The sequence below is a fragment of the Falco naumanni genome, chromosome 5, assembly GCF_017639655.2.
Source record: "Falco naumanni isolate bFalNau1 chromosome 5, bFalNau1.pat, whole genome shotgun sequence".
Classification (NCBI taxonomy): Eukaryota; Metazoa; Chordata; class Aves; order Falconiformes; family Falconidae; genus Falco; species Falco naumanni.
The window spans coordinates 57,461,174-57,487,654 of record NC_054058.1 but is presented as its reverse complement, the minus strand read 5'-3'; the positions used below and the strand labels follow the sequence as shown (position 1 = coordinate 57,487,654).

The 26,481-nt window shown below is 36.2% G+C and overlaps 1 protein-coding gene across 8 annotated transcripts in view; it reads right to left on the bottom strand.

Moving 5' to 3' along the window:
* Nucleotides 1-2,620: 2,620 nt before the first annotated feature.
* The window catches only part of CNOT2 (CCR4-NOT transcription complex subunit 2), a 91,246-nt gene continuing 67,385 nt past the window's right edge, over nucleotides 2,621-26,481 (bottom strand). For 7 of the 8 annotated variants that reach the window (XM_040593953.1, XM_040593946.1, XM_040593945.1 and 4 more), the window contains 12 exons: nucleotides 24,590-24,737; nucleotides 23,790-23,972; nucleotides 20,935-21,014; nucleotides 19,699-19,824; nucleotides 17,035-17,159; nucleotides 15,346-15,466; nucleotides 15,076-15,232; nucleotides 11,281-11,342; nucleotides 11,135-11,184; nucleotides 10,174-10,274; nucleotides 9,438-9,582; nucleotides 2,621-3,766 (listed from right to left, as the gene is read on the bottom strand). In XM_040593953.1, coding sequence (XP_040449887.1) covers nucleotides 3,680-3,766; nucleotides 9,438-9,582; nucleotides 10,174-10,274; nucleotides 11,135-11,184; nucleotides 11,281-11,342; nucleotides 15,076-15,232; nucleotides 15,346-15,466; nucleotides 17,035-17,159; nucleotides 19,699-19,824; nucleotides 20,935-21,014; nucleotides 23,790-23,972; nucleotides 24,590-24,737 — 1,385 coding nt within the window. In that variant the 3' untranslated portion in view covers nucleotides 2,621-3,679. The other variant, XM_040593951.1, reaches the window with a different exon arrangement.

The window sequence follows — 26,481 nt, the reverse complement described above, 5'->3', positions numbered from 1 at the left end:
GGTCATGCCAACAGAAAGAGCCCCTCAGCACTCTGCAAGCAACTTCCTATCTGACTACAGTACACAAGTTCTTATTTTGGGTGCATTCTCGATATTATTTTTTTCCCCATGGAAACTGCAAAATGGAAACAGAAAAGTACAAATAATACTGGCTAAGGGATATAGAAGACTTCAGGCAGTTCACACAGCAAAGTGATATGACCACACATCTTTGTACCGTATAGACGCCACGTCTCTGCAAGCGCAGCGTGGTCAGTCAGGAATCCTGACACACATGCAGCCAACGCTTCAACGGAGGTCACAGTCACGTGCAAAATAGTTTTACCCATGTGAGGATCTGCAGGCTTCCCTGGATTACTTGTGTAATTAGATTAATCAAGCCCGTGAAGGTTCTCACATGCTTAAGTATTTGTGGCACCAGGTAGCAAGGCAGAGATTTGAGCCCTGGGTGCTTTTTTGTTTTCAAACACCCAGGTGGAGGATCCTTACCTCCTTCCTCTATGACTTTCCCCACAAGGAGGGTGGTTTCAGTAGCAACTGTTAAAAGAACAACTGCAAGTGTTTTCTGCAATACTAGGGATAATCAAGTGAGCAAAACTGATTTTAACCCCGAAAATTCAGGGTAGCAGATTTCCAGAGAAAGAAACTGGAGCCAACTACTCAGTAGAGATTTATAAACGCTATGCAATAAGGAGCGATGTATATGAGAGTGTGTTAAACAGGCCAGAAATAGGAATACTACTTGTTTCCGGGAATACCAGGTGTACTACTCAGAACTTACCTTGCACACTGTTGTACAATGCTACAATTACAGGGAAAAAAACCATCTCAAATAAATGTATTCTTAAAATAGCATTCTATTCTCTCCCCTGATTCATAGCGTTAGTGGAATGTAAAAACATATCAAATCAGCCTCGGGCCTTAATTGTCAGTGTTAAAAATCCGGGTCAATTCAGTTGCCAGTCTGCCCTGTGTGTAAGTGAGGACTGAGGTTTTCTTCCTTTCAGAAAAAAAGGCAGTATGGGTTTCTTTTCAGTTGTTTTTTTAATTAATGTGATATAAACTAAGAAGAATTTATACTTTTACACCTTGCTTTCTGTTTAAACCTGTTTCTCTTGCTTCAACCCAAAGTGCAATATGAAATTAAGTCACAGATTTTCAAGTCTCTACATATGCTTGTTTAATTGACAAACAAAAGCCAGACCATTCTTCTCCTTGGAAGGAACAAAGCACCAGGTTCCTCGCTTACAGATGAGAAGTTTGCTAAAATCATGCACCTTGCTTTTTTGAAGTATCATGCAGTTGAATACAACTGTATCATCAAAGTAACTTTTTAGAGAACTTAGGTTCCCAGTTTCAGCTTGATAGGTACTTAGCATCGTAAGATACCATTTTTAATGTAACTTATCTTGCTCCCTTTACCATATCTGTTGTTCATTTCCATGAGATTGGCTACGCAGATGAAAAATGACATTAAAAAAACCTCCAAGCCCATATAATAAATAATCATATTTGATTTGAAGATACTTCAGGTATCCTTAAAAAAAAAATATGCAAAGATCACAGCAGACCTCTGACAGTAAAAAAAACGTAACATCGTGTAGTAAGCAAGATGCTTTTGGAAAATTACCCTTTTTAAAGTTTATAAATTTAATGTTTGAATAGTTAAATGTATGTTTGTATCTGCTCTAAGAAAAAAGCTACCATTTTTTTCAGCTGTGTTAGCCATCATCTGGATTATAACCATCCACTTTCAAGTTGGTAAGCAGTTCGCGCTTTAATAAAAAGAATAATTTTATTCCATAGGCTTGTATTTTTATGTCTATCATCTTAAAATAGATATAAAAAAGTGCAGAATTTAAAATTGCTATACACCTGATACAGAACCACAGCAATGCCATTAATGGTCCAATTTCCAAGAATAATTCTATACATGCCAACAAGCTGCTCTTGCACTACATAGAAAACCAGGTGAAAACCTAAACCCATACCCCCACAATTCACTGATGCCTTCTGTTGTCTTTTCTTGTCTTGGTAATTTAAGCTATTTTGAAACTGTTTGCATCACCAGAGGCAACTCAATGAGAAGTGGCAGACACATCAAGAAAAAGGAAACTATCCCAACAGTTCGTTTTTCTTCCTCCGCTCTAGAGAACAGTTACAATTTTCAGAACCAGTGCATGTTCATGTTTGTTTGCATCTGGAAGTTCAAGTAGCAGTGATCATCAAATGAAATGTATTTCTGTTTTAAGTGGGAAAATACCAACCTAGAACTAAGCTACGATCAGTTCTAAACCAAATGGTCCTTCTGTGATGAATTCTTGAAGCATCTTTCTATCATTTTAAATGTTACCCACCCACCTTTCTCAAAATTATTTGCCATTTGCTATTATAGAGAGGGGACCTGAAACCAAGGTTAACCGAACTTTTTGGCTGTGGAAACATTACTGTGGAAAAGAATATAAAAACTCTCAAATTTACTTGTCAGCAGCAAAAAGACTCTTCAAGTGTCTTAACCACTGTACAGCTCAATAGTTTTAATACTTCAACTTTGTTTTTCTTCCATTTTTCATTGTTGAAAAAATAATTTCACAATCTCAAATCAAAGTCAACACTGCAGTGAGGAGAGCTTTTCTACTTTATTACAAAGAGAAGAAGCCTTTATGTGGTCAGAAAATACAAGATTGATCTTTTTTTTTTTTTCTCTTCCTATGAAACGCTGCTGTTCAAACAGCCAGAGTGAATTGTCTCAGTTCACTTCTTTAAGTCCCATCACATTCACTTGGGTATGGATGTCCTTGGCTGCTGAAAATCTGGCCCTTTAGTGCACAGGGCGACAAAGTAGTCCCCTGACCAGCAGTTCCAGAATGTCCCGTTTTCATATATTGCATCCATGCACACCTCCTAAAAATGAGGTACAGCAGGGCAAACATTTTCCAAAATAGATGTCATATATATAATATATACACATTCGTACATACATACCTTTATTCATGTGATGTCCAAAAATTTAAAAAAAATGTACACATTTATTACAAAATCGTAACAAAGACTGGACAGTGTTTTGCTCATTCTGGAAAGATGAAGCTCAGTAATACACAACTCTGGAAACTAACCAGAGACTGTGGCAATATCTTTCTTCTAAACAGTCAGATATTCTTGCATTAAGCTTGGCGAAAACTGCCTTTCAAAAACAGAAGGGGAAGTAAAATGAAGGAAGCAAACCTTGCTCATCTTTCCAAATGAAATACGAGAAGGATCTTCACATAAAAATGCACAAACATTTTTTATTACCAATAGTGCTACAATGAACAATGCAAATTTTGTTGTCTAATTTTTTGTCTTTTTTCTTTTTTTTTTGTTTTTACATTTTGGAAAAACTAAGTGGTAAACTTTTGTCAGTGTACTTGCTTGTCTTTACAGACCCAAGCTTGTCTGCTGGCAAAAAATAAAACAGAAACAAAAATTCAGACCCTGCTCAAACTAAAGAAAAACAATTACAAATTTAGTTGTTGGGCAGCACATAATTAGTAAGGCAGGACCTCAAATGGTGACCCTTCGCATGAGCCAATTGCCAGATCCTCAAGGAATTAAAACCAGGATGCCTGAGCCACATCAGTTCTGCAGTTATGTTGAGTATTGTGCTGAGACAGCCATACCCCAAAGAAAAGGGAAGTCTTTAGAAGGCTTGCTGAGCAGGGTTGTAGTTGAAGGTTGATGGCAGATGAGGCCTTTCTTCTAATTTGTCATATTCCAGATGAAACTCCTACAATAAAATAATAAAAAAAAAAAAGACAAAAACAGATAAAACAACATATCATTTACCTGTCAAGCCCTGGTCTTTGTACCAGCCATACTCGAAAAACACAAACACAGAAGGGATCAAGTTCTAACTTATCTTAAGGCAGGAACACGTGATTTCTCCATCTTGGATTCATGTATTTTAAGTAGAAAAAAGATCAATATCCTAAGCCATTATACCTGCAACATTTAATAATGCTACACTACTCTCAGAACCCTAGTCATGATCTCCGTTTTATATACATACACACACAAAACACAAATACACAATCACAGCATGAGCTCAATTATGAATAAAAGCTTTGGTCTTTCAACACATCAGTCATACAGAGACCTATTTTGGATGACCTGAAGCTGGGGGATATTTTGTGGCATACTACCAGGCCCAACTGTACGTTAAACTAGCTATGTTCCTCCTTGGGGAACACCATCTAAAATGCCAGAGACACAGTACTGAGACCTACTAAAGCCATTATTTAACAAAATATTCCACTACATTTCATACTCTGTTTTAAGCTTCAGACTCACCCAACCCTCCTGTATATCCTAAGCTCCTCGTTCCGGTATTACACTTTGCCAGCATCTTTCACGAGAAATTCCCTCAGTCTTTTGTAAATAACCACAAATAAAAACCCTTTGCCCATGTACTTGGGTGCCGCACAAGCTACTGGTTCATAAATAAGGAGCTTTATTGTCTCATCAGCACAATCACCTGACTTGCATTTGAGGATGTCTGGTTTGCATAATTGTAAAACACTTCCGTGATCCAGTAGGAATTATTCTGACTAGTAGCCACCCGCCCTTGATGTCTAAATGCATACCGATCATATCGGTGAAAAAAGCAGCTTCCTTCCCTGTGACCTTAATTTCTGCACACAACCCTCATTTAGCGCACTTCAACAGTTGGTGCTTGTTACTTCATTTGTGCAAAAATGTGTAAGGACTTACTGAAATATTTTATTTTTCAGATCCTTTCAGCAGCTTAACTTGTGCCTCATCCCCATTTTACCTTCATTCAAGAAACAGAGTAAGCGGAAGTTTCAGAATTGTTCTTTAAGAGTATTTCTTGGAAAGTCAACAACAGCTACATGCACAGTAATTTTTGTGCCTAACTCAGCGGAGAACCTCAGCAGAACATCATCTGTATCTGCAGAGAAAACTTACCCTACTACTGTCACATACAGATGAGAACTAAAAGTAGTGAATAGATTATTTTAAAACACTCCCTGAAGTGATTAAACAGCATACTACTACAGTTTTTACAGGCAAACCAAATTAAAAACCAAGTCAATGCAAGACCAGAAAGAAAATCTATGAAATCCAACCCTCAGACCTCTCTTCTTTAAGGCAAAAGAAGGTCCATCTTAGCATTGAGAGAACATTCAGCATGGTAAAGAAACGAAGTTGTGGAGAACGCTAAGCATTCAGTACGTCTGTATTCCCCAGAGAATACTGTCCCTAAACCTGGAAAATCCTAGCAAAGCCTATGTGAGGTTACTGCCACCTGCACCAAAGCGCTGCACATCTGCTTCATTTCTGGTTCTCTGCTCTCTACTCCAACCAAGGTGTTTTGTTTGGTTGTTTCTTTTTTATTTGGTTGGTTTGGTTTTGTGTTGTGGGGTTTTTTCCCCCTATTTTAGTGGTGTGTTGGTCAGTCTGGGCTTTTTTAGGTTGTATATACAAGTCAACTGTTTTTGGCATTCCTCATTAACACTGCATGGCCAGGTGGTGTATGCTCTCTTTTTGTGCAGACACATGCACATGTGCTGATACTGAAGAGATGCCTGCTCCCTCCTCTTGTCAGAAGCAAGACCAAGGTGTACTAATCCACACAGGTATTTTGGTGTCAAAGGCTGGTTTAGTTCGGGTAGATCTTCAGTACTTCTGAAGTAATTTTATAATAGGAAAAAATACCAAACTTCTCTTCCATTCATGGCTGTCAAAGTTTCCGTTCTGCATGTAATTGTGGCAAGGATCTGCAGATTACTATCCGTCTATGGCCAGCTTCAGTCAGTCTCCTGAACCTCTGCAAGCTTTGAAATGCCTTTGAAATTACCTACAGAAAACGGCAACTTAAACTGGTAAAACAGTATCGGTGGCCTGAGGAGGCCTTTCCAAACTTCAGGTGGTTGCGTGCCTCTATCGGCAGTAGCAGCTGTGAGCAAGGTGTGTGCCTCAAAGATGCTCAGTAGCTTGAGCAGTCCTTCACGTGTCACAAATCGCAAGCCCCTCATTTAGAAGAAATGTGATTCCCTACCAAATTGTCTTTAGAAGTGAGTTTACACTTCAAACTGTCATCGATTTTTAAAATAAGCAGGCTTAAATCAGCCTTTTTTGTTTTGCATCCCAGTGTCAGCAATACTCATGTCCAATATCCAGTAGTGTATAAGAACACCTAAAGTTTTATCTGACAATACCAGAAAAAGAACTCATTGACCAAATATTTTTGAAAACTAAAAGGCAATTATTTATTACATATATAAAAATAATTGTATTACAGGTATACTTTTTGTTTTTATTTTTTTGATTCCAGGGGCCACTGTAGTATAGGATGTGAACAGTAGCACTGACGTTTTTAAATATAAGCAGATACAAATAAAACGTGAAAAGCCATTTATCCATTGACAAGTATCTGTTAAATAATTTTCCACATGGAAGAAATTACTAAAAACTAAATACCTTTTATTAATCAAGAATAACGAATACTAAATGTACGCAGAAACCTAAAGCACATGTGCAACACTGAACAAGTCATTCTATGCAAAGAAATCAATCACTTCTCATGTCATTCTGAAAACTTATTTTGATGGTAAAGTTACATGAGCCTGCACATGTACAAACAATAATGGGTAAGAATACTAAAGACAGAAAAGAATTGCTTAAGATGATCCATAACATTAACAGAGTAAAACAAAACAAAAAGCAGAATAGGAAGTGTCCTGAGGACAAAATATTCTGGACTGTGTAAGTCCATCAAAGGAGACAGCAGAAATCCCATGGCTAGCTCAAAAACTCAAAATGGGACCAGAAAAGCAGCATTTATACTGGCTTAAAGATGGATGTAAAGACTCAGAATTAAATTAGGGGCTAAATTAAAATGCTATGGCACATCTCTAATAAAGGAACAAATTTAACTTTCTAACAATTTCTAACAATGGAAAAGTATGTAAATCAATATTGACCTTAAAAGGATAGGGAGTAATTTCATATAGGCAGCAAGTCTGACAAGCAAATAAACACCTGGAAAATTAACCTTCTCTCCCATAGAGATTTCTACGTTTCATAACTACAAAATCAAAGTAAAAGGATTTTATAAACTTGTTCCTTAAATGGGTTTAATTCTCCTTACTTCTCAAATGAGAAATTCCAAACAGTTTACTTCAGACAATTTAAATTAAAATTCTCAGTAAATGTGCAATTGTAGAAAGCATTTTTGGTGTCATATCCGTTTCCCTTCCTCCTTCATGCCTCCTCAACAACAGTAAACTATATGGCCAAATCCTCAGTGAAAAACCAAGTGTCTTTAACCATACTATACTTTCCACATGCCCTAGAATGAAAAAAACATATATACAGACATATCTGCAGTCAGCATTTTCATGAATTTTCTTTTGCATTTCAGGCGAGTTTGAAGTTTATTGTCATTCATATTTTTTCACTATTTACTACCACATATCAACATAGAATTAATTTGATTTTATTTCTTAACAGTTTAGGAATTGACTCAGCAGTCAGGAAAAAACTCAGCAGTTTTTCTGCATTTCCTTCTCTGGTCTATTAGGAATACAAAAAGAGAGCCTACAGCTTAATAAAAAAGATAAGTATGTTACTTGATGTTTTCTTGAAAAAAAAATATGTTTTCAGTCTACTTTACTGAGCTTTGTTAAAACCAATCTAGGATGCTATCAAAAAAAATCTGTTAAACCATGTCTGCTTTATGTTTTTACAAACTTAGTCTTAAGATTTAGTAATATTATCCAAAGTAAACAGTTCTATTTCCCCGTATCTATCCTAATGCAGTATAATTTAAAATAGACACAAATATATAAGCTCATAATGCACCATGTCTGCAAAGCATAACACATTAAAATATGTGCTGCCCTATATTTGAGCATACACACTAGAACAAGACAAATTTATGAAGTACCTTGAAAAACAGTTGCATTTGTACATAGGAGACAGTAATTTACCAGAAATAATTCTTGTCTGACTGCTTCAAAAAAGGACTAATAAACAGTTAAGCGATGGCTATTGCAGCCTTCTAAGGAACTGATATTCCCAGCATTCACTAATAATGTAGCAGTTAGAGACTGAAATTTATCAAGTTCATTCTTTTTTCCCCACCTCCTAATATTTTAATTTCTTGAAACATAAATTAATACTTCTGTGTGTGTTAAAAAAGATTACGTGGCCATACTTTTATTTGGGTTCAAAGCAACGTGGAGTTACCAAATACTGCCATTCTTGTTATGGTAAGTCTATGTTAGTCTTCCTCCAAGGAAATGTCACCTCCAGAAGTTAGTATCAGGAGGTAACAACATTCCCATCCAAGGTGATACCTGACATACACTTGAGTTGCTATTTATCACACACGGAAGTGTCACAGAACTATTTCTAGCAAGTGATTCCTTTTCCATGTAACAAAATAGCAACTCTCCCCCAAATCCTTCCCTAGCTTCCTGTGATCAATACTCACCTTGCCTGCTATATTTTGCACAAAATTAATTTTAAAACAATATTCCAGTTCCAAATTTTACATTAAGAAATACACAAGCCTAAAATAAAAGATGTTCTCTCTTTCTATGGACACGGAGGAGTGGGGAGGGCAGGGGTGTGTGTGTAGCAGACAAAGAGGGGAAGGGGGGGAATCACTTAAACTTACTGCTGCAAAACTTTAAAAAAGTGCAAATCTTTAGAAAATACTATCGTTCTACATACTAGCTACCAATTGCTTCTTAATGTTGGGGGAATTACTTTCAGTAAATAAAGAGAAGAGAATTTGTGTAGACCTATGAGAAGTGGGAAGGGAAAAGACTATCTTTCTCATTTTTTTAATGCCTTGGCCTAGTATACAGAAAACAAGCGTCATGAAAATATGCCGCCTCCCTAAAGAAGTGATTTCAAAGTACTCTGATGTTCTAACAACAGCAGCACAACAAGTTCTGCTGTATGCTCAAGGCGAGAAAGTACCTGAAAAAACAGAATAAAAAACTACTCCTCCCACCCATCCCACCCCCACTTTTAGTTCCAAGGTGAGATGTGGTAAGGTCCCTAGTCATTCTAAAGCAAACTAGTATTTGCAAGCACTATTTCTAAAATGCCAAATAATGCTTTCTATTTTACAATTCTGTACTTGAAAAAAGGCTTTCAATTTTAACAGAATTCATAACACAAGTTCTACACCCTTGTACCTCCCAAAGAAAATTGGGAAGAGTGACACAGCTCCTCCTTTTCCACAAGAAAGCTAGTGTTTTAGGCAATGTTTATTCCCTCACACATCAGAAATTAAGATAATGAACTTAAACAATAGGAGGTTAACAAGTCTGAGATTTGGGGGGAAGAGGCTGGGTTTCACTTTTGTCCTAAAAATATATGGTTGACAAACTTAAAGAATCCGCACAAGGGAAAAGAGATACCTTAGCTACTTTCCTCCAGTTAAGACAGTCAAAGAAGTAATATGTTCCCCTCTCGTACGTATTGGTTTTCATTGTTGGCTCCATGCCGGGTGCCCTGGTGATCCATACTCGTTCTTCTTTGTGGTATCTCCAATCCCGGTTAAATCTTCCATTTTTAACAGAAGGAAAAATAATTTTTAGTGTTAGTTATCTGAATTTCACTTAGAAAACTAAAATTTCAAGGGTTTCAATCAAAACTGTACAATGCATTCAAAATCAAACCAAAATTTCTAAGACCTTATTATACCTGTGATCTCGTACCTCTTCCATACAATTATTACACATCAAACTAATCACATATGAAACTTTAAGAAGTCTGGTAGGTTCAAACAACAAACTTTTTCATCATTAATTACCAGTTTTCATTTTGTTGAAGATAAGTTAGATGTTTAATACCAACTAGCACATGCCACTTTATCAGAGTGCTTCATAATAAAGCAAAATTCATGAGACAGACTTTTGATTTCCACTATGTGATGAAAAAAAAGGTACAAAATGGAACGAAGGTTGGAGGAGGTATTTGAAAAAAGGTTTCCGGCTTTAGATTGACTAAGCTTCTGTTTTCAGTATCTAACTTGTTGGGCTTCTTTGGGGTTTTTTTTGGTGTTTTTTTTTTTTTTTTTTTTTTTTTACATCTACTACTTCATTAGTGCAATAGATTAAATCATATAAGACTGACAAAATAGTTTGAACGTACAGCTCTACTGCTGCTAATAGCTGTAATACATCTCCTCCATTCATGTAATAGAGATAAAACAGGAGATCTTCTCCATATCGGCCAAGTTTTATTGCAGCCAGCTGAAAAAAGATTGAAGAAAATGAGGATGAAAAATCACAATAGATAAATGTGTTAAGACATACTATCCCACTTAAATAACACAAGGATACATCCAGAACGTGCTTCCATCCTAAGTGTGTTCCAAGTGATACTCTAATATAACAAGAGTAATAATTAATAAAAACAATCAATTTCTCTTCACTTTTAGTTAACCTTTCCAACTTAGAGGATACAACAGAAAAAGAAACAGAAGTAATGAATTGGTAAGACAGAATTTTGTCCCTGTACTGGTGTGTATCCTCATCTATCTACTTTTTTTAATTTAAAAAATACAAAACCAAGCCAACAAACTTTACATGTATTTGCTCACTTCACACTCTATTAAGAAACATTGCTAAAAATTCTTACAGTATTTCTAAACGATTGCTCTTACAGAACTACAATAGTTGAACGAAAATATAGCCAACAACAAAAAACCACCCTATTCATGTAGATATGGAATGCAACAGATAAATGTGAAATTATCTTGAACTACAATTCTGAGCTTATCTCAAGAAGAAATAGCTCAATTTAATACGGCATTTGAATAGTACAGTATATAGACTATAAGTAACTTTTATTTTGCATGAAGGGCAAACTCTTAAAATCATAATGTGCTCTTTTGCTAATCATGCCTATTCTCAGTTTTATCTTCCCTTTCTGTTCCTAAGGTGGAATGAGTGCATGATGTGTCCAATTAGCCCGTTAACACACCACTGCTCCTAAAAAGATTAAGGACATCCATAAAATGCACTGATTTTGAACATTATCTATCTGAAAGAAAATTTAGAAAATTACTGGTAATAAGTTAACAAAAAAATACACACACACACGTACTCACCTTATCCCTAATGTGAATGTTAGTTAAGTATTCAGATGGAACATGGAAGTCTAAAAAAGAATCGGAATTGATGCAACTATTAAGACATGTAAATGAATAGAATTTGCAAATATTAATATTGAATTAAATAGTTATTTCTCTCTTACCTATGTCTTGAGGTCGACAAGGTGACGATGCCCAGGGTGATGCAAATTTGGGATAAAGATTTCTAAAGAAAAAGAAAAGCACACATTTATCAAAATTAAACACAGAACCCAAACCAACCAACCAAAAAAACCTCCATAACCAACCTCACAAACCTAAAACCCACACCACACAACCAAAATCACTAGCTGGGGTGAGAAGGAAGGAAAAAAGGAAATTTCCAGCCCGCTTTCCTAAAACAGTTGCATTTATTTTCTTTTTAACATGCAGAGTAAGACTGCATTTAAAGTGCCATGTGTCAAGATTTTCTTTTTTATCTATCATTCCTTCAACTTAAGTGCCAGGGAATCCAACCCTTTTCAGGGATCCAACCTTATACAGGGTTTCAATTTGTGTAGGAACAGCTGCCACAAGCCTGGTGGGTTCTGATTTATTAGCCTAGGATTTAAAAAGGGGAGGAAAAGCTTACACTGGCAGATATCTTTTTTTTAAAAAAAAAAACAAAACAAAACAAAAACCAAAACACCTAACCAGTAAAGATTTTACTCTTCTACATTTCAGTGACAACTGAAACAACAAATTGAATTCCAACATGAACATAAGGTTATTACTATTTAATCTTTTTCTTTCATATAGATTTTGCTAAGTTATATTAAAAAAGGAGCCATTAGTTTAATAATGAGAAAATGATGGACCTTTCAAGTCTACTACAATGACTGACGTACGAAGGAATGAGTTTTCTAATTAACAGGTAAAGGGAAAAAAAGGACAAGCAAAATGTACTTTTGGCAGGTAGTTACAGCCTGCTTTAATAATTCAAGAGAGCATGACATTATGGCAAGTTTTGTAAATGAAACTTGAGTATGGTACACCCTTATCAAATCCTTGCTTCCTTCTTGTCAAAGACCTCATACTTACTATTAAAAAAATAAATAATTGAAAACCTATCAAATAACCTGAACACAACCAACTCCCAGTTGAGCTATATGGGAAAAAACCAACACTGATCAAGTGGTGTCAATCTTACTCTAGGCTAACTAATCTTACTGTTAGCAAAAACTTAAGCTTTAGAGCCTGAAGGAAGATCTCAGTGGCAAAATCTGCAAAAGTTGAAAATCATGAAACCATTCCTTTAACTGAAAGCATGGATAGGCATCGCCCCAAGAAGAGGGGTGTCATGTGTGCTCTAGAGTTTTGGTTTCCTAGGGCAAGGAATCCAGGATTTTATAGAGCCAGACTGCACCATTGCATGCAATAAAACCTGCAGAATTCGTGCACAGTGTTCCCTCTAAGATACAAATAAACCTCTTCTAATTTAACATTTTTCAAGGAGGTACTGGACTGCCTAATCTATTTGATGACTATTTCAGAAAGCTTCAGAATGTGAACAGCTACATAATCACTACAGAATTAAATGAAGTAAGGCCATTTTTTTCCTTTTTGTTTATGTAGGTTTTTAAGTTGTCCTAAGGAATTAAAAGCGTATTTCTTAACAAAGAAATACAGGACTGTACAGGCAATAGATAATCATTCTTTCAACTGAAAAATCTTAACCTACCTGCATAGAAAATCTATATAAAACCAGGAGTTAGAAACAGTTTTAGAATTTTGTGTATATCTCTAATGGTTTGAATTAACCCTTCTAAAAAGCACATTTATTGTGCTAAGTGTTTAAGTCACACAGGTATTTTTACCAGAGTACCTCACAGGGCAGAAAATTTTAGTTTTCCACAAGTGAAATGCTTTTAGTTTTTCAAACAACAATTCATAAAGCAAGCAAAGTATTGTTTAACCTAAGGCAAGATGGCAGGCCAGACTGAGGGCTGCACAGGCTGTTTGCAAAGCTTTTCTGTAGTATAAAGTAAAACTAACTTTATGATACAGAACTGTCTGGAATAAATATTAACCCTATCCTCTCCTTCAAAGACCCTAAATACCCTATATACAGTAATTAAACACTAAAAATGTTAGAAACCCAGCTATTTATAGCATAGCTGCTAAGGAAAAGCAGCAGCCTGCCAGGTATATAAACTGTTCATATAAACACACACTCGTAATTTGGATGCTGTATTCAGTAGCTGCTAACACAGCTACAAGTCATCACAGCAAAGTACGTTTAGTATTCCTCTGCAATGAGGTACTGTGTAAACCTGTGAGGGTTTATGTAGACTTTCCAATAGGTATGTTAAGCTTAAGCTTTATGGCATTCATTAAAACTAACAAATAACACTGAATAACATATGAAATTGTATCACCAAAAGTAGTATCACTACTGCTATTCTGCATGCCAACACCTAGAGAAAGTAGCTGTAGAACCAAATGATATAACCAGGTTCCACCTGTCTAGGAACAACTCGAGAATTCAGACACAGATGTACTTGATCAGCCTCAAATTAAGTTTAAGCAGCCTCTACTAACAGCAGCAAATTAAGTATTGCATAGATCCAGGAGGCCAGTCTCTCAGTCAGTGCTGTAAGCTCTTGGACTACCAAGGAAAAGCAGGAACCTGTGGCCAGCGTTACTGCTCTTTACACATCCTCTTTATGTTGTGGGAGAAGGGGATGAGAACGGGATGGGAGTGGGGAAACTACTTGATTTAATGGACAAGTGACTTCTGAGACTAACACTACACATGAAGACAACACTACGTTAACGTAACATTCTGCAAATAACTACAGACATTTGACTTTGGATAATTGTTTTGAAATATTTCTACAAGTGCCGATGGCATAACAATTTGAAGAAGTTTGGATGCAAGCTCTATAGAAAGAATTTCTGGAAGTGGCAATTTCTAAAAAGTTAACATCTCTAAAAAGAAATGCATAAATTAATGCCAATTATTTCCAAACAGAAAAATCAGGAGCTATTTTTCTGTGCTTTCCCTCTCACCTTGATACGCACATGCATCAATGTACCCTGATTACATGCAGCTCCATATAAATTTGTAGCATGGAAACTGTGCCTGTGTATGCTGTTTAGTCTTTGTCTTGTTAATATATTATGTGGAAACCTTAAAATACATAAAGCTACTCTGTCAATAAGGCTAACTAACACTATGTAAACCTCTGCTGAAACAAAATGATGGGAGATTCTCAGCAGGAAAGTTGGAGTACCAGAAATTAAATTTCTTTCACAATTACAGTCACATAGAAGATACCTGTTTTGTCCAGTGATCTAGGTTTCTTCTGTAACTAGTGGAGAAAGAGAGGTACCCTGGGCTGGTGATTCACCTCACCTGTCCTAAGCGCTTATTTAGTACAGTCACTAACTGCTTTTATCCCCACTGCCACTACAGGAAGCCTAGATGGCTAAACTTATGTGAACTGAATAGCTAGAAGTTAACTATAAAGCTACAATTTCATTTAAATTAATCTTTGGTGCAGGCTAACACTGTAGATGCTCTGTTCATTATTACATTAATATAGATTGAATTTCCCCCTCCCCCAAACTGCTGAGAGTTAAGTGCAGATATCCTCAAGGAATATTATTATATTTGAAAAATAACATACATGAAATTTATTAACCATACATTGTCAATTCCTTGAAGAAAGTCCTAAAGAAGTTAGGAGAACAAGAAAAACCACTAGGCTCACTGAAGCTTGCATAACAAGATCTCAGCACACCTTGAAGCACGATTCTCTTGTATGAAAATTTTATTTTACTGTCATTACATTTTCAAATTTTATGTGGCAAGATATCTTGTGGGTTTGGCAAGTCACGTGAGCCAAGTGAGCCTATTTTGAATGACAGCATAATAAATCCAAAACTCAAGATAGTACTAAAACCCAGAAACTTACTCAGGAGAGTTGAGATTGAGACCTAGTGTTGTTAAATCACTTCCTAATGCAAGATGTACCATTCCTGGATCTGTCTCTGCTGCCCTGATGAATGTTAACAAGCCAATCATTCCAAACTGGTCCGTCACCATCCCTTGAGGAATGTTGGTAACCCGACCTGGGCAAGAAGAACAGATTAATTTTCTCCTTTCAAGAAGTAGAGGAATCAACAAAGTGATCTAAATGACTGTCAAAACTTTTAAAGAAGAAAAAAAATGAGATTACACATACCATCAGGTAACACCTGGATCCCTTTTTTCTGCTGGTTGTTGTTTTGCGTAGTTGAACTTTTATCTCCAGGAAACTTGGGCCCATCTGTGCTGGATGATGTTTTGCCTGATGTACTCAAATTCTATTAAAAAATGATTTGCAGAGTTGGTAAGATGGAAACAAACCAAAATGGACAACCTTACTGATCATATCTTTCAGTCAAGTGCTCTAAAGCACTATGTCAAGTCACTAATAAATGAGGCACTACAATGGAACCAAACTGAAGCTCTTGAGTTCTTGACAAACCTTACGTAATAATTACCCCTTCCTAAAGTATACCTGTCATACAGTAAGAGCTATTAACGAGACAGCAGCTTGTAGTTTAGAAGGATAAGAAAATATTTCACACCTGAGTTTGAATACACAATGGATATCCTAAGTGCCTGTGACTAGAGGATATTCTGGACTCATTACTTCATGTGTTTTTCCCCACACAACACTCCATGATGTAGCAACAGATAATAACTCAAGCTAATTTCAAGTGCAAGCAACTTACATTTGGCACATTTGCAACTATCAGGAAAGAGATATAAACACTATGCCTGGCAAGCAAACTGCGATTGCGCTCTAGCCCATATACTAACAAAAGATATCTTCCACAACTATTACTTCTTACTCTTTATCATTTTCAAAACACATCTGCAGTAACACAATGTGATCATGTTTACTCCCTCCTTCCTTACTGCTTTCAATGCTAACTGTATCAGAACATTTTCCGCATGACAAAGCTGGCCACAACATCTGGAGGCTAGGCTTCCCCATGCCTTTTTTGAACAGTTGTATTTTCCAGTTTTCACATGAGATTGTAGTCACATCTACTACTTACTCATCAGTATTTATACCACACTGATTAGCTTACATTTTGTAATTACACATAATAAAACAATCAGAAACTAGATAGAACGTTTTGTCAAATACTAAACTCTTCTCTGCCATCCGTATTTTTATTCACCTTTCATTTGTAATAAAAAAGCAGACTTACAAAACTTTTAGAGTACACAACAAAAAAAATCCCATGATCTTATGATCTAAGCTACATAACACATGATAATTACAACAATACTTAAGACACAATGTATTGCATTAGTCTACAATATACCCATGAATGCAATGGTGTCTATTAAAAGAGTTTATTCTTTGTGATTTCATTTCCCCATCAAGAATTTTACCTTGAAGTGATATTGTACCACCTAACTTCTAAAGGATTTGACATCTTTGGAGAAAGATGTTATAATGTGTAAATTGCTAGTACTTATGAGAGGCACCAACAGCGAAAAATGAGCTGGAATTGGTAGAAAAAGAAATTATGAATTGCAAAAATTGAAAATATGTATCAATACTCAATTTTTTAGGTGTTATTCAAGTTCTTCCCTGGACCTCCCCCAAACACAAAAAGATACACAGGAGTCATCAAATTAAGAAAGCAACGTCACAGTGACTGTTGGGACTAAAAAACTTCCTGAGAAATTCCATTTACACAGTTATATATGAAGTGCTGCTTATGCAAAATTTAGAGGGTCAAATTTGAAAACTGTATATTACAAATACAGTCACTTCCCATTTTAAAACATAATCATCAAAAGAAATATGAACGCTCAAAATAAAAGAAGATTCAACATTACAGATTTAACAATACAGATTATTACTTACAGATTTATTGTCATCATTACTCGATGTTGGGTCTTTGTAGCTGGAGCCTGGTAATGCTGGAAAATCTTCATTGTGTATTGAAAAGTCCTGGGACTGCTCACTTGCTGGTTTTGTTACCATTCCAACTATCATAAAAATGAAAGCAGGAATAACATTAAATGACTGCTAAGTAGAGGGTTTTCTGCTGCTGATGTTGTTTACTGTCCATTTTTACTATGTGCAAGCTGTACACCAGAACTTACTTCCAAAAAACAAACAAACCAAAACAAAGCATATTCATTTAAAACATCCACACATATTAAAGGCTCTTATTTAAGTGTGAGCTGAGAAACACTCGGTGTTAAATTCATACACACATCCACTGCTTTAAGAATGAATCCCAGCACTTTTACCAGGAACAGTACCTGTTTTGCACATCTAAATAATCAAATAATCTTTACAGGCATGATTAAAATGGTATTTAAGGAAATCCACTGATGAAGGAAGGCTGTACTGCTTATAAGATTGCAATACATTTTTCCTCCTCCCCTAATTGCATGAGGAATCTCTCAGCATAAGCTCTTTAGAAGCATGTATTCTTAAAGGATGCCCAGCTAACTTGCAACAGAACGTATCACCAATGAAATACTTGCCTATAACATAAGAACAACTCCTACTTTCAGTATGAAAACTGAAAGCATTTAGCCTGCAACCCTCACTGCTCTGACCCCAATTTAAAAAAAGTATGCCAATCACATTGGAACATGGATTCTGACTACTGAAAAGCAACATTTGTGTTTGGCTTTTTTTGAATGCCAGTAAAAAAAACCCCACCAAAACTCAAAACAAACAAACAAAAACAACCAAAGAAAAGCCCCCACCCTCCCACCCACCAGCAAACAATCTTTGCTGAGACACAGATAAGTAATACAGTGATTTGGTTGCAAACAACACTGCACTAGAGGAACAAAAGAAAAAAAGAAGTCTAGGCCTGTTTTTCGAAGATCCTTGATAAATGTATAGGATCCAAAATGATTCAGTAGGTGACTGTATTTGACTTTCTCTAGTATTCTGAAGTCAGAAATCCAAGTTCCTCTATTTAACTAAAAAGCACCGAGTTTATCTCGTTTCTGCTGTCCATCCTTTTCATCCAGAGTCATTACAATTTCTTCTGCAGGATGAACAAAATTGATCATGAATTGTGTTGTGTACTCTCATTCTATCTACAAGTTTCTGAAGTCTATTTTCCTGAATAAATGAAGCATCAAGGAAGTACATCTCTGCTCAGTTTCAAACTTTTTCTTGACTACAACCAAAACTGTTCCCCACTTTTTGTTGCTGAAGACAGTGTCCAGTGTATCTCATATCCCCATTTCCTGATTGTTTCTACCACCATACCCATCCCCTGCATTAAGCAGATGCTCAAGACAACTCTTCAGATGGAGAAATGTCTTTCCTGGTTCACCACGTGGTTGTGTGAACAGCTGTGTTAGCACCAAAATGGGGAAATGGTGTAAGCATGGGAACAGTTACAGACTTTTTTAATGTGGCAGTGCTGCTGAATGTTGAACTCCAGCTCCATGCTGGAAGTATGCCTCTGTGGATCTTCTTCCTACCTTCTATCAATTTCCCATGTAATGGCTTCTCCTTCAGACAGACAAAAACCTCACGTAAACCACAAGCTGTTTTAGCTCTCCACTTTCAGTGTGACTTCTCAGTGCCTTTATTTGGCGAAGTGACTTTCCCCCGTGTTTAGCACTTCAGTTTAACTTGTCTAGCAATGTCTCCCAACTATCTTAAGCAGAGGGTCCTGGTTATGCCTAATCCACGAGGCTACCTTCTCTTGATAATGCAGTATCTGTTATTTTTCTCCAATTAAAGTTGGAGATATCTCTGAAAAATGCTAGCTTTTTATAGTTAGAAAACACTGGGTTATTTTTGGTTAGGAATTTCACAAGTGTCACGAAAATAACTCCAGGTTACAAAAGCACTTTTTCAGAGTAGCCGATGCAACATGCATGACAAAAATCTACTATAGCAGTAACAAACCCAACTAACCAACCAACAAGTATTGTGCCTCACACTAAGCTTACCTCAACGTTTTCCAGACCCAAATAAGAAGATTTCTATCTACCATTTTTTTAAGCTGTTCAGCAAGAATTATGTAAGACACAGATTTTGAATCTGATAATAGTTGATGCTTACAGGTTATTTTTTGAAATCTCACATTCATCGTAAGAGTAACAAGTGAACAGTACTACAAGTACTACCAATAAACAGAGAAAACATACAGTATGTTTACAGCTGCTGACTTCTTACACAGTAACACCTCTAGTAATCAAATATTATTTCTAAAATCTACTACTCAGGCCTTGACAGTTCTTGTATACGTGCAATGAAAAAACAACCGTCTAGAGCCAGCAGCTTCAGAGTAATTATACTATACAGACCGAAAACCCCAGCCACCTCTATTGACAGTGAAATTAAAGCAGATGAGTTATAACACTTACAAAAGCCTGAGAGGACTCTCCAGTCACAGATATATTGATTATTTTTTAAAATGAGATGCAGGAGCTCAAGTGTCTGGCATCTTTGCAAAGACTACCTATTTGTCTTATGAACAGCAAAAGGCAAATCAAGCAAATACTAGTTTCATTCAAAGAGCTTTCAAAGGTGTAGTCTTACCATAGGGTGCCCTTCCAGCTAAAGGGTTTATTAATGGAGTTGGATTGCCACTTCCTTCCCTTCTGTTTCTGTCTGCTAGTGCTGGAAAATCTGAGAGGTCCAGTCCTGTCACATTTTCACTTCCATCTACAATAAAAAGAGGTATTTTAAATTCCCTTATTTTTTTTACTCAAAGACTTCATTATGTACAAGATAAATGTCAGGCACATTTTCTTTCTCCAGGCTGATCTTTTTAATCTTGCTACAGTTATCACAAATAACTACAGCCTCTGTGTTATGAGGCGAGCCTAAAGACTGTCAAGATGTTTGAGGTTTGTTTTCAAACAATAGCTGGTCAACAGTATTTAGTGACAGGGTCTACTCATTTTGAATTAAAAGACTGCGCCGACTACCAAAATTACAGTACTAGGATAGGTAGCCTGTTTAAAATTAAGGAGCTATTAACAAAAAATTTGAGAAAATAACCCATATTAGCAGCAGTATCAAGGAGCTTCTGTCTTGAGAAAAGGTAAGATAAAGCTGAAGCAGCCATAGAGCCAATGCAGCGCAAGTTACACGGGAATATTTTTTGATTTGCAGCAGAAAATACTACATAGGTGAGGCCACAGCTGCAGCTCTGTAAGATGTCACAAGGTCCCAAGAGATGCCCAAACCCTTCCACTCTGTGTTGTCACCAGCAGCTCAAATTGTTTCATATACACAGCCACCTACAGAAATGTAAGCATGGAAATCAAAGGCACAAGGATATTTCCCCCTCTCTAGTTCATTAAATTCAGGTGAAGAAGAAATTCCCAGATTTTTTCAATCTTTTTAACCGATTGAAAGGATCACGCGTTCAGCTATTCAAAAGGCATTTGAGATTTCAAAAAAAAAATGCTTTCTCACTGCTTTTACCCTATAATGTTTTCATAGAAAATGGATAAATCTTTTCTTCTCTGATCCCCTTTTCAATTCCGTAAGCTATTTTGCATTTCTGACTAAGTATAATCTACAGTCATGTGATGTACAGTAACTATTATACAGAATAGTTTCACCTTGTCTTCAAAAGTATTAAAATCCACTGTTATGAAGTAGTTAACAGTTTCATAGCACTGCTCTCAGAGCACCATTTCTATGGAACAACTGAAAATTATAACAAAGTTACACTCCACCAGAACAAATAATTTTCAAATTGACCAATTTTAAAAAAATCTCTCCACTGTATTTTCAGATCAACATTAATCAGAGTAAACTCACCTGTTCCATTAAAAATGTTACTTGACAAGGAGTTATTCATTCCAAAAGCCTGATTTCTGTTCATCCCAAATCCAGACATACTGTGAAAAAAATCCAGGAAGTCAGACAAAAGGGGTACTTTACTTTGCAATTTCCAGTGGAAGGCATTTGGGGCAGGGGAAAACCTTAAGACACTCATAAATTATATCAAACTTATGCAATCCACATTAGCCTAAAATAAGTTTTTAATTATTTTCTATTATACTTCTGAAAACTCTGAGAAGCAGCAGCAGGCACTGTATGAAGACAACTAGAATGACTTCAAAAGAACTAAGTTTTTAATAGCCACTGTTTGAGATATCTGTCAACCAGCAAGTTACAAAAAATGTGATTATTACTCAAGAATTTCATATAGAAAAATGAAGCAGCAGTGAATGCAACAGCAAAAAAGTCAGACTGCAATCCACCCATTTGCAGGTGGGAAGCTGGGTCACAGAACTGATCAAGTTTGTCACGATTCCATTATAAGCTGAACAGTTACGGCGTGCAATCACCACCATGTACATATGGGATGGTCTCTGCCACACAAGGACACCAGCTAAATTAAAAGGTTCATGTAGTCAGGCAAAAATTTTTGAAGACATCTAAGTACCACATAAGACTACTATGGTCGGAAAGACACCCTCACAAATGATCTGCTTCATTCTGTGCAAGCTGGAGATGTTGAGAAGCCCAAAGGTAGGCCCCAGTTGAGTGAAATTCTGAACTGCTGACCTGTGGGAAATTACAACATTCATTTTTCCCCTGTAACAGGATTGAAGTTGAAGTTTTAGAAGCTTCCATATATAAAAACAAACGGTTTCCTGGTGAAAATTTTACCTGCATGGACTTTTTTCACAGTTAGAAGTCTGAAGTACTTAATTCCAATTTGAAATAATCCTAAGTGCTTCATTTTGGACTGAGACATCAGGAAAGGGAACAGTTAGACAAGACTGGTCCTGTCCTGCTCTGCTTTCCCAAGGTGGTGTTATTTGAAAGACATTCAGATCTTTGACAACTCACACATCTGAAGAAATCAATTCCTGGTATCATTTGTGAATCCTAGACCTGGTGAGAGCACCAACAGGAGGCAACTCAATCTTGAAGGCATATAATCTATCCTGATGACAGACAGTATTTCTCATGCAATGTTTTTGTTGTTTGCTTTTAGAGTAATTAGAAATAACCATTTTAAGAATTGCAGGGATAAGAAAGGGATTAGGCCACAAAATGCATATTCTCTAAAATTATTTGTAACGTGTTTTACCAATGTAACTAAGAAAGGGAAAGTGAGCTACTTTTTATGTTCAAAACCCTAAACACTTCCACTGCTCCAATTAAGGCAACCATTCAGAAAGCACTTCTTGGAAGTCACAGAATTCATGCACTTGTCAAGGGAACACCATGATTTTTTTTCCCCAAGTATCATTTCAAAATTATGTTAAATATATCAATTAACAATTGGGTTATGTACTAACTACTGCCACACTTCTGTAGGCTAATAAATTGTGCAATAAGAACTCGTCACTGTTCCAGTGATATTTCCTTCCCAGCTTGTAACTGAGACACACAATGCAAACAGGGAAAGATGAGGGTTTTAATTCAAACGCTCCTACGAACAGGAATTTCATTATCTACCCTACAGCTGAACTATATTTAAACAAGTACCTTCTATACATATAACAATCTCCAAAAAAACTGCACGAGGAGGACGTGATTAAGTACATTACCATTTCAACCTTTTATGACACACAAGTTTGAAAAATACTTTAAAATATAAAATTATATTTTTAAATTATCATCTCCTTTACTTGCTGCTATGCATCACAGGAAAGAAGAGGCAAATTTATGGAATCAGAGGCAAGATACAAAGTCTTCTCACACTCCAGGAACGTTAATGGCTACTACCAAATCTCTATTGCTGTGATTGAGAAAAGCACTTTTATGCCTGTATCAGTGAAATTACAGACCTATATTTAGCCTGACCAAGTTTCAGGTAACTGTGACATTTGTTTTCACCTTCCTTTACCTATGTTGCAAAATACTAGATACTTGTCTGTGCTCCCTGTTAAGAGTCAGTCCCCTAAGGAAGGGCCTGAAGGGACAAAAAGGACAAAACTGGGAGCACAGAAATCAGGAGGTTGTGGAATGAAGCCTGGAAAGCAGTCCGCTGTGCAAAGCTGTGACTCCACACATTAAATAATCAGAATCAACACACTTTCTGTGAGTTTATCACTATGAACTAAGCATAAACACAGCACCAAACACAGTTAAAAGCCTAATGACTATGATGTTAGAATCTCGCCCAGAGTTAGAAAACCAGCAGAAGTGATTGAGAAGCTTTTAGCATCCAAATGAGCACCAAATTCTTAAATGAATGGCAAGCCACTGATCGCTATATTATTCTAGAATTTGAAAAAAGTAAAATACTAGGTCCCTACCGTGTCTAGGTCAGTTAACTACTCTTCCAGAATAACTACTGTGTTTTTAAATCTTGCCTCGCTTCTTCCCAAAGTCATAGATGAACAGTCTAAAATGGATGCATATACCCCCAAGAAGAAAATCAAGATATGGTTCAAAAACAAACTTGGGAACACATCAGAAACATCACATTTTAAAGAAGCAGCATAGAAATTCAATAGTCAGAAACAGAACTTAGCTTAAAGGGCTCAAAAAACTTGTGTGACTATTAAAAGCAGCTTCAAAGTTTATTGCCAGGAGACGAGAACATAGAAAGCAGCTTTCGAGCTTATTGTAATGGATAAAAAATAGATTTCCAGAGTAGCATTTAAGCATGTCCATGGCTGCACACGGATGGTCCAAGTAAACAACCTTACCTGTTCACAGTAAAAGGTTGTCGAGAGGGTTGCTGCTTTGGCATACATATTATGCTTGGAGAGCTTCTGTTGGGGCTGCCTAACCCTGAACTGCTCATGCTGTTTGTCCTGCTGGGAATTCCAATGCCCTGACCAACCTGGGAGTGGTTCATCATATTCCTAGGATTCATAGGCAATATCCCCCTGAAAGAGAAAAACCATCCACAGAGATGAATCTGTACCATAGTATTTGGTTACTCCTTTATATTACTAATGTAGGACGGACTCTGAGCTGTTGCAACTTAATTTGTGCTTAGTGTCAATAAAGCATGTTTGGATTACTCTCTATAATTAATGTAGTTTTGGATTTCTTCAGAAATACCAGGTGACCCATTATATACTAATCAAGTCCTTGGTCAGGTTTAGATAAATACTTAAGTCTTATGCATTTGAAAAGATGTTACAGCTCTTTTTTTAATGAGCACTTCAGACCTACTACATTAATATTCTTATACCATGTATGACATCTGTACAAAAATTTTAACCGTACATTTACCAGAACAATCAAAAGCCTCTTACATTCTGAAGCAGAATTTGCCAGCAATGTGTCCTTTACATACAAAAATCAAATACTGTCTTACAGTAAGTCCTTACTGTTTTACAGTATTATTTCCCTAACACAGGTAGTGGTCGATAGAAGCTACTTTGCTTCTTTTTTTAATTAATCAGACTGTAAAGTAGTTGAGGCAAAATATGCAGAACATTTAACAAGAGCTCTGCAGAAAGACACAATCGCAGAAATATTGGCTATCAATAAATACCTGCTCGGAGATGGAGGCGTGTGAAGTGACATTGTTGGTACCCCTGTTGTTGGCGTTACGTGGCTCGGTAACTGAGTGCCTTGTGATAAGCTGCGATTTAACTGAGGGGTATTGTTGCTCATTCCCCTCATTGGAAGGCCTAGTGCACCTATTGAAAAAAAATTCAGAGGGGTGGAGATATAGAGCAATCAGGAACAAAGTATTCTCCATCGTGTGTAGATGGAAACAATTTACACTGACAACCCACAAAAAAGTGTAAAGACTGAAGGAAAGTGCAGTGTAAAAACTAAGTCCTTGTTTGCATAGTAGAAGACCAATTATCTCAAATTTAGTCCCATTTTTGTTAAACTTTAGAAAGGCTCTTTAAGGAATTTCTGTATTTGAGTTATAACAAAATTTTGTTTCCTTTGAGATGTATACTGCAGAGAATGGGTTCAGTTTTCAGTTTTTTGATGAGGACATGAAAAGTATAATTATCTCAAAGAAGGCAGCATTTTGAGAAAATCAGTAACTGCACTCAAGAAATGTGTCAATTACTTCTGAATAAACTGGTATTTATTTGGCCAGTATTTAGAACACTGATCTGTCTTGTTAAAAATTAAGCAAATCTTTTTTATTAAAGGAAAACTATGAATATTTAGTTAACAATAACATTGCTTTTAAGACAACAACAGCAACATTCTAGGCCAGTTCTCTGTAAAGTTTATGTTGCTTCTTTTTGATAACAGAATTTCAGTGTCCGCGATCAAGTCAAGTTCAGCCTCTGGAGAAAAGAAAGCAAGCAGAACTTTAACTGCTCTCTATTAGCATTTAAAAATATAAAGATTTTTAATATTGTGATCAAAAGTATTTTCTACACCAACAACTGGGTGTGACAGAATAAAGTAAGCAGTTCAGTGAGGTAAAAAAAGAAATTAATTTTAACTCGGAACAGCAAAAGATAACACATTGCTGCCCTGTCGCAAAATAGCAAAAAACTTCATGAAGTTTCTCATCATTCTCGCATTGCTTTTCTGTGTTTATGTAGTTTCAGAATTATTTTTCAAAGATGAGAAAAAATAATTTAGTGCAACATATCAATAGAAACAAACAACATACAAAATGTGACAGCTCTAAGTAATGGTCCCTATTGCTTTGGCATAAGGCTGCTGAGGTAGAAGACTCACAGAACTCAAAACTATATCTTGCAGGACAAACAAAAGAAAAATTATGATGAAGCAGCAGTATCCCCTGCAGAAGAGCTGAATGTGCCAGCGTATAACATGATCAAATACTAAGAACACAAAGAACAGACATAGCATATGCTCAGGTTTATTATCATGGACAAGGTCTGAAAAAACCTCCAAGTGACTTGGCTCTCACACCTGAGGAACTGCTGTCTGTGTCCTACCCTATAATTTGCAATCCAGGAAGTTTCCTATAACACTCCAAGATTTGATAACACTTATATTTATCCCTATACACTCAGATTAAGATGCACTGTGACTTGCTGTAACAAGCTTCTTAATACTTCATTAAATGCTGATTATATCAAGGTGTTCACTGTAAATATTTTGGCAATTTGCTGCATCAGAATAATTTCAACACATAAATATTACAAATAATTTTTCATGCTGATTAAAAATTACATGGAATTTTAAAAATGGTAAAGAAAAAAATACATACACTTCCAAACTAGATATGGTACAGTGCAAAACATGATTACAATATTCAGGTTAATTTAGTGCAAGCATTTATTTCGGCAAAGCTAGTTTTACACTAATGGTTATTTCTTGTTCTTAAATTTTTAAACTAGAATTTTTAATGAGTAGGGCTGTCACAGTAAAGCAGAACCATATTCCTGTGGCTGGCAAGTAGGGGTAGTTGAAATATTCACTATAAGGTAAAAAAGA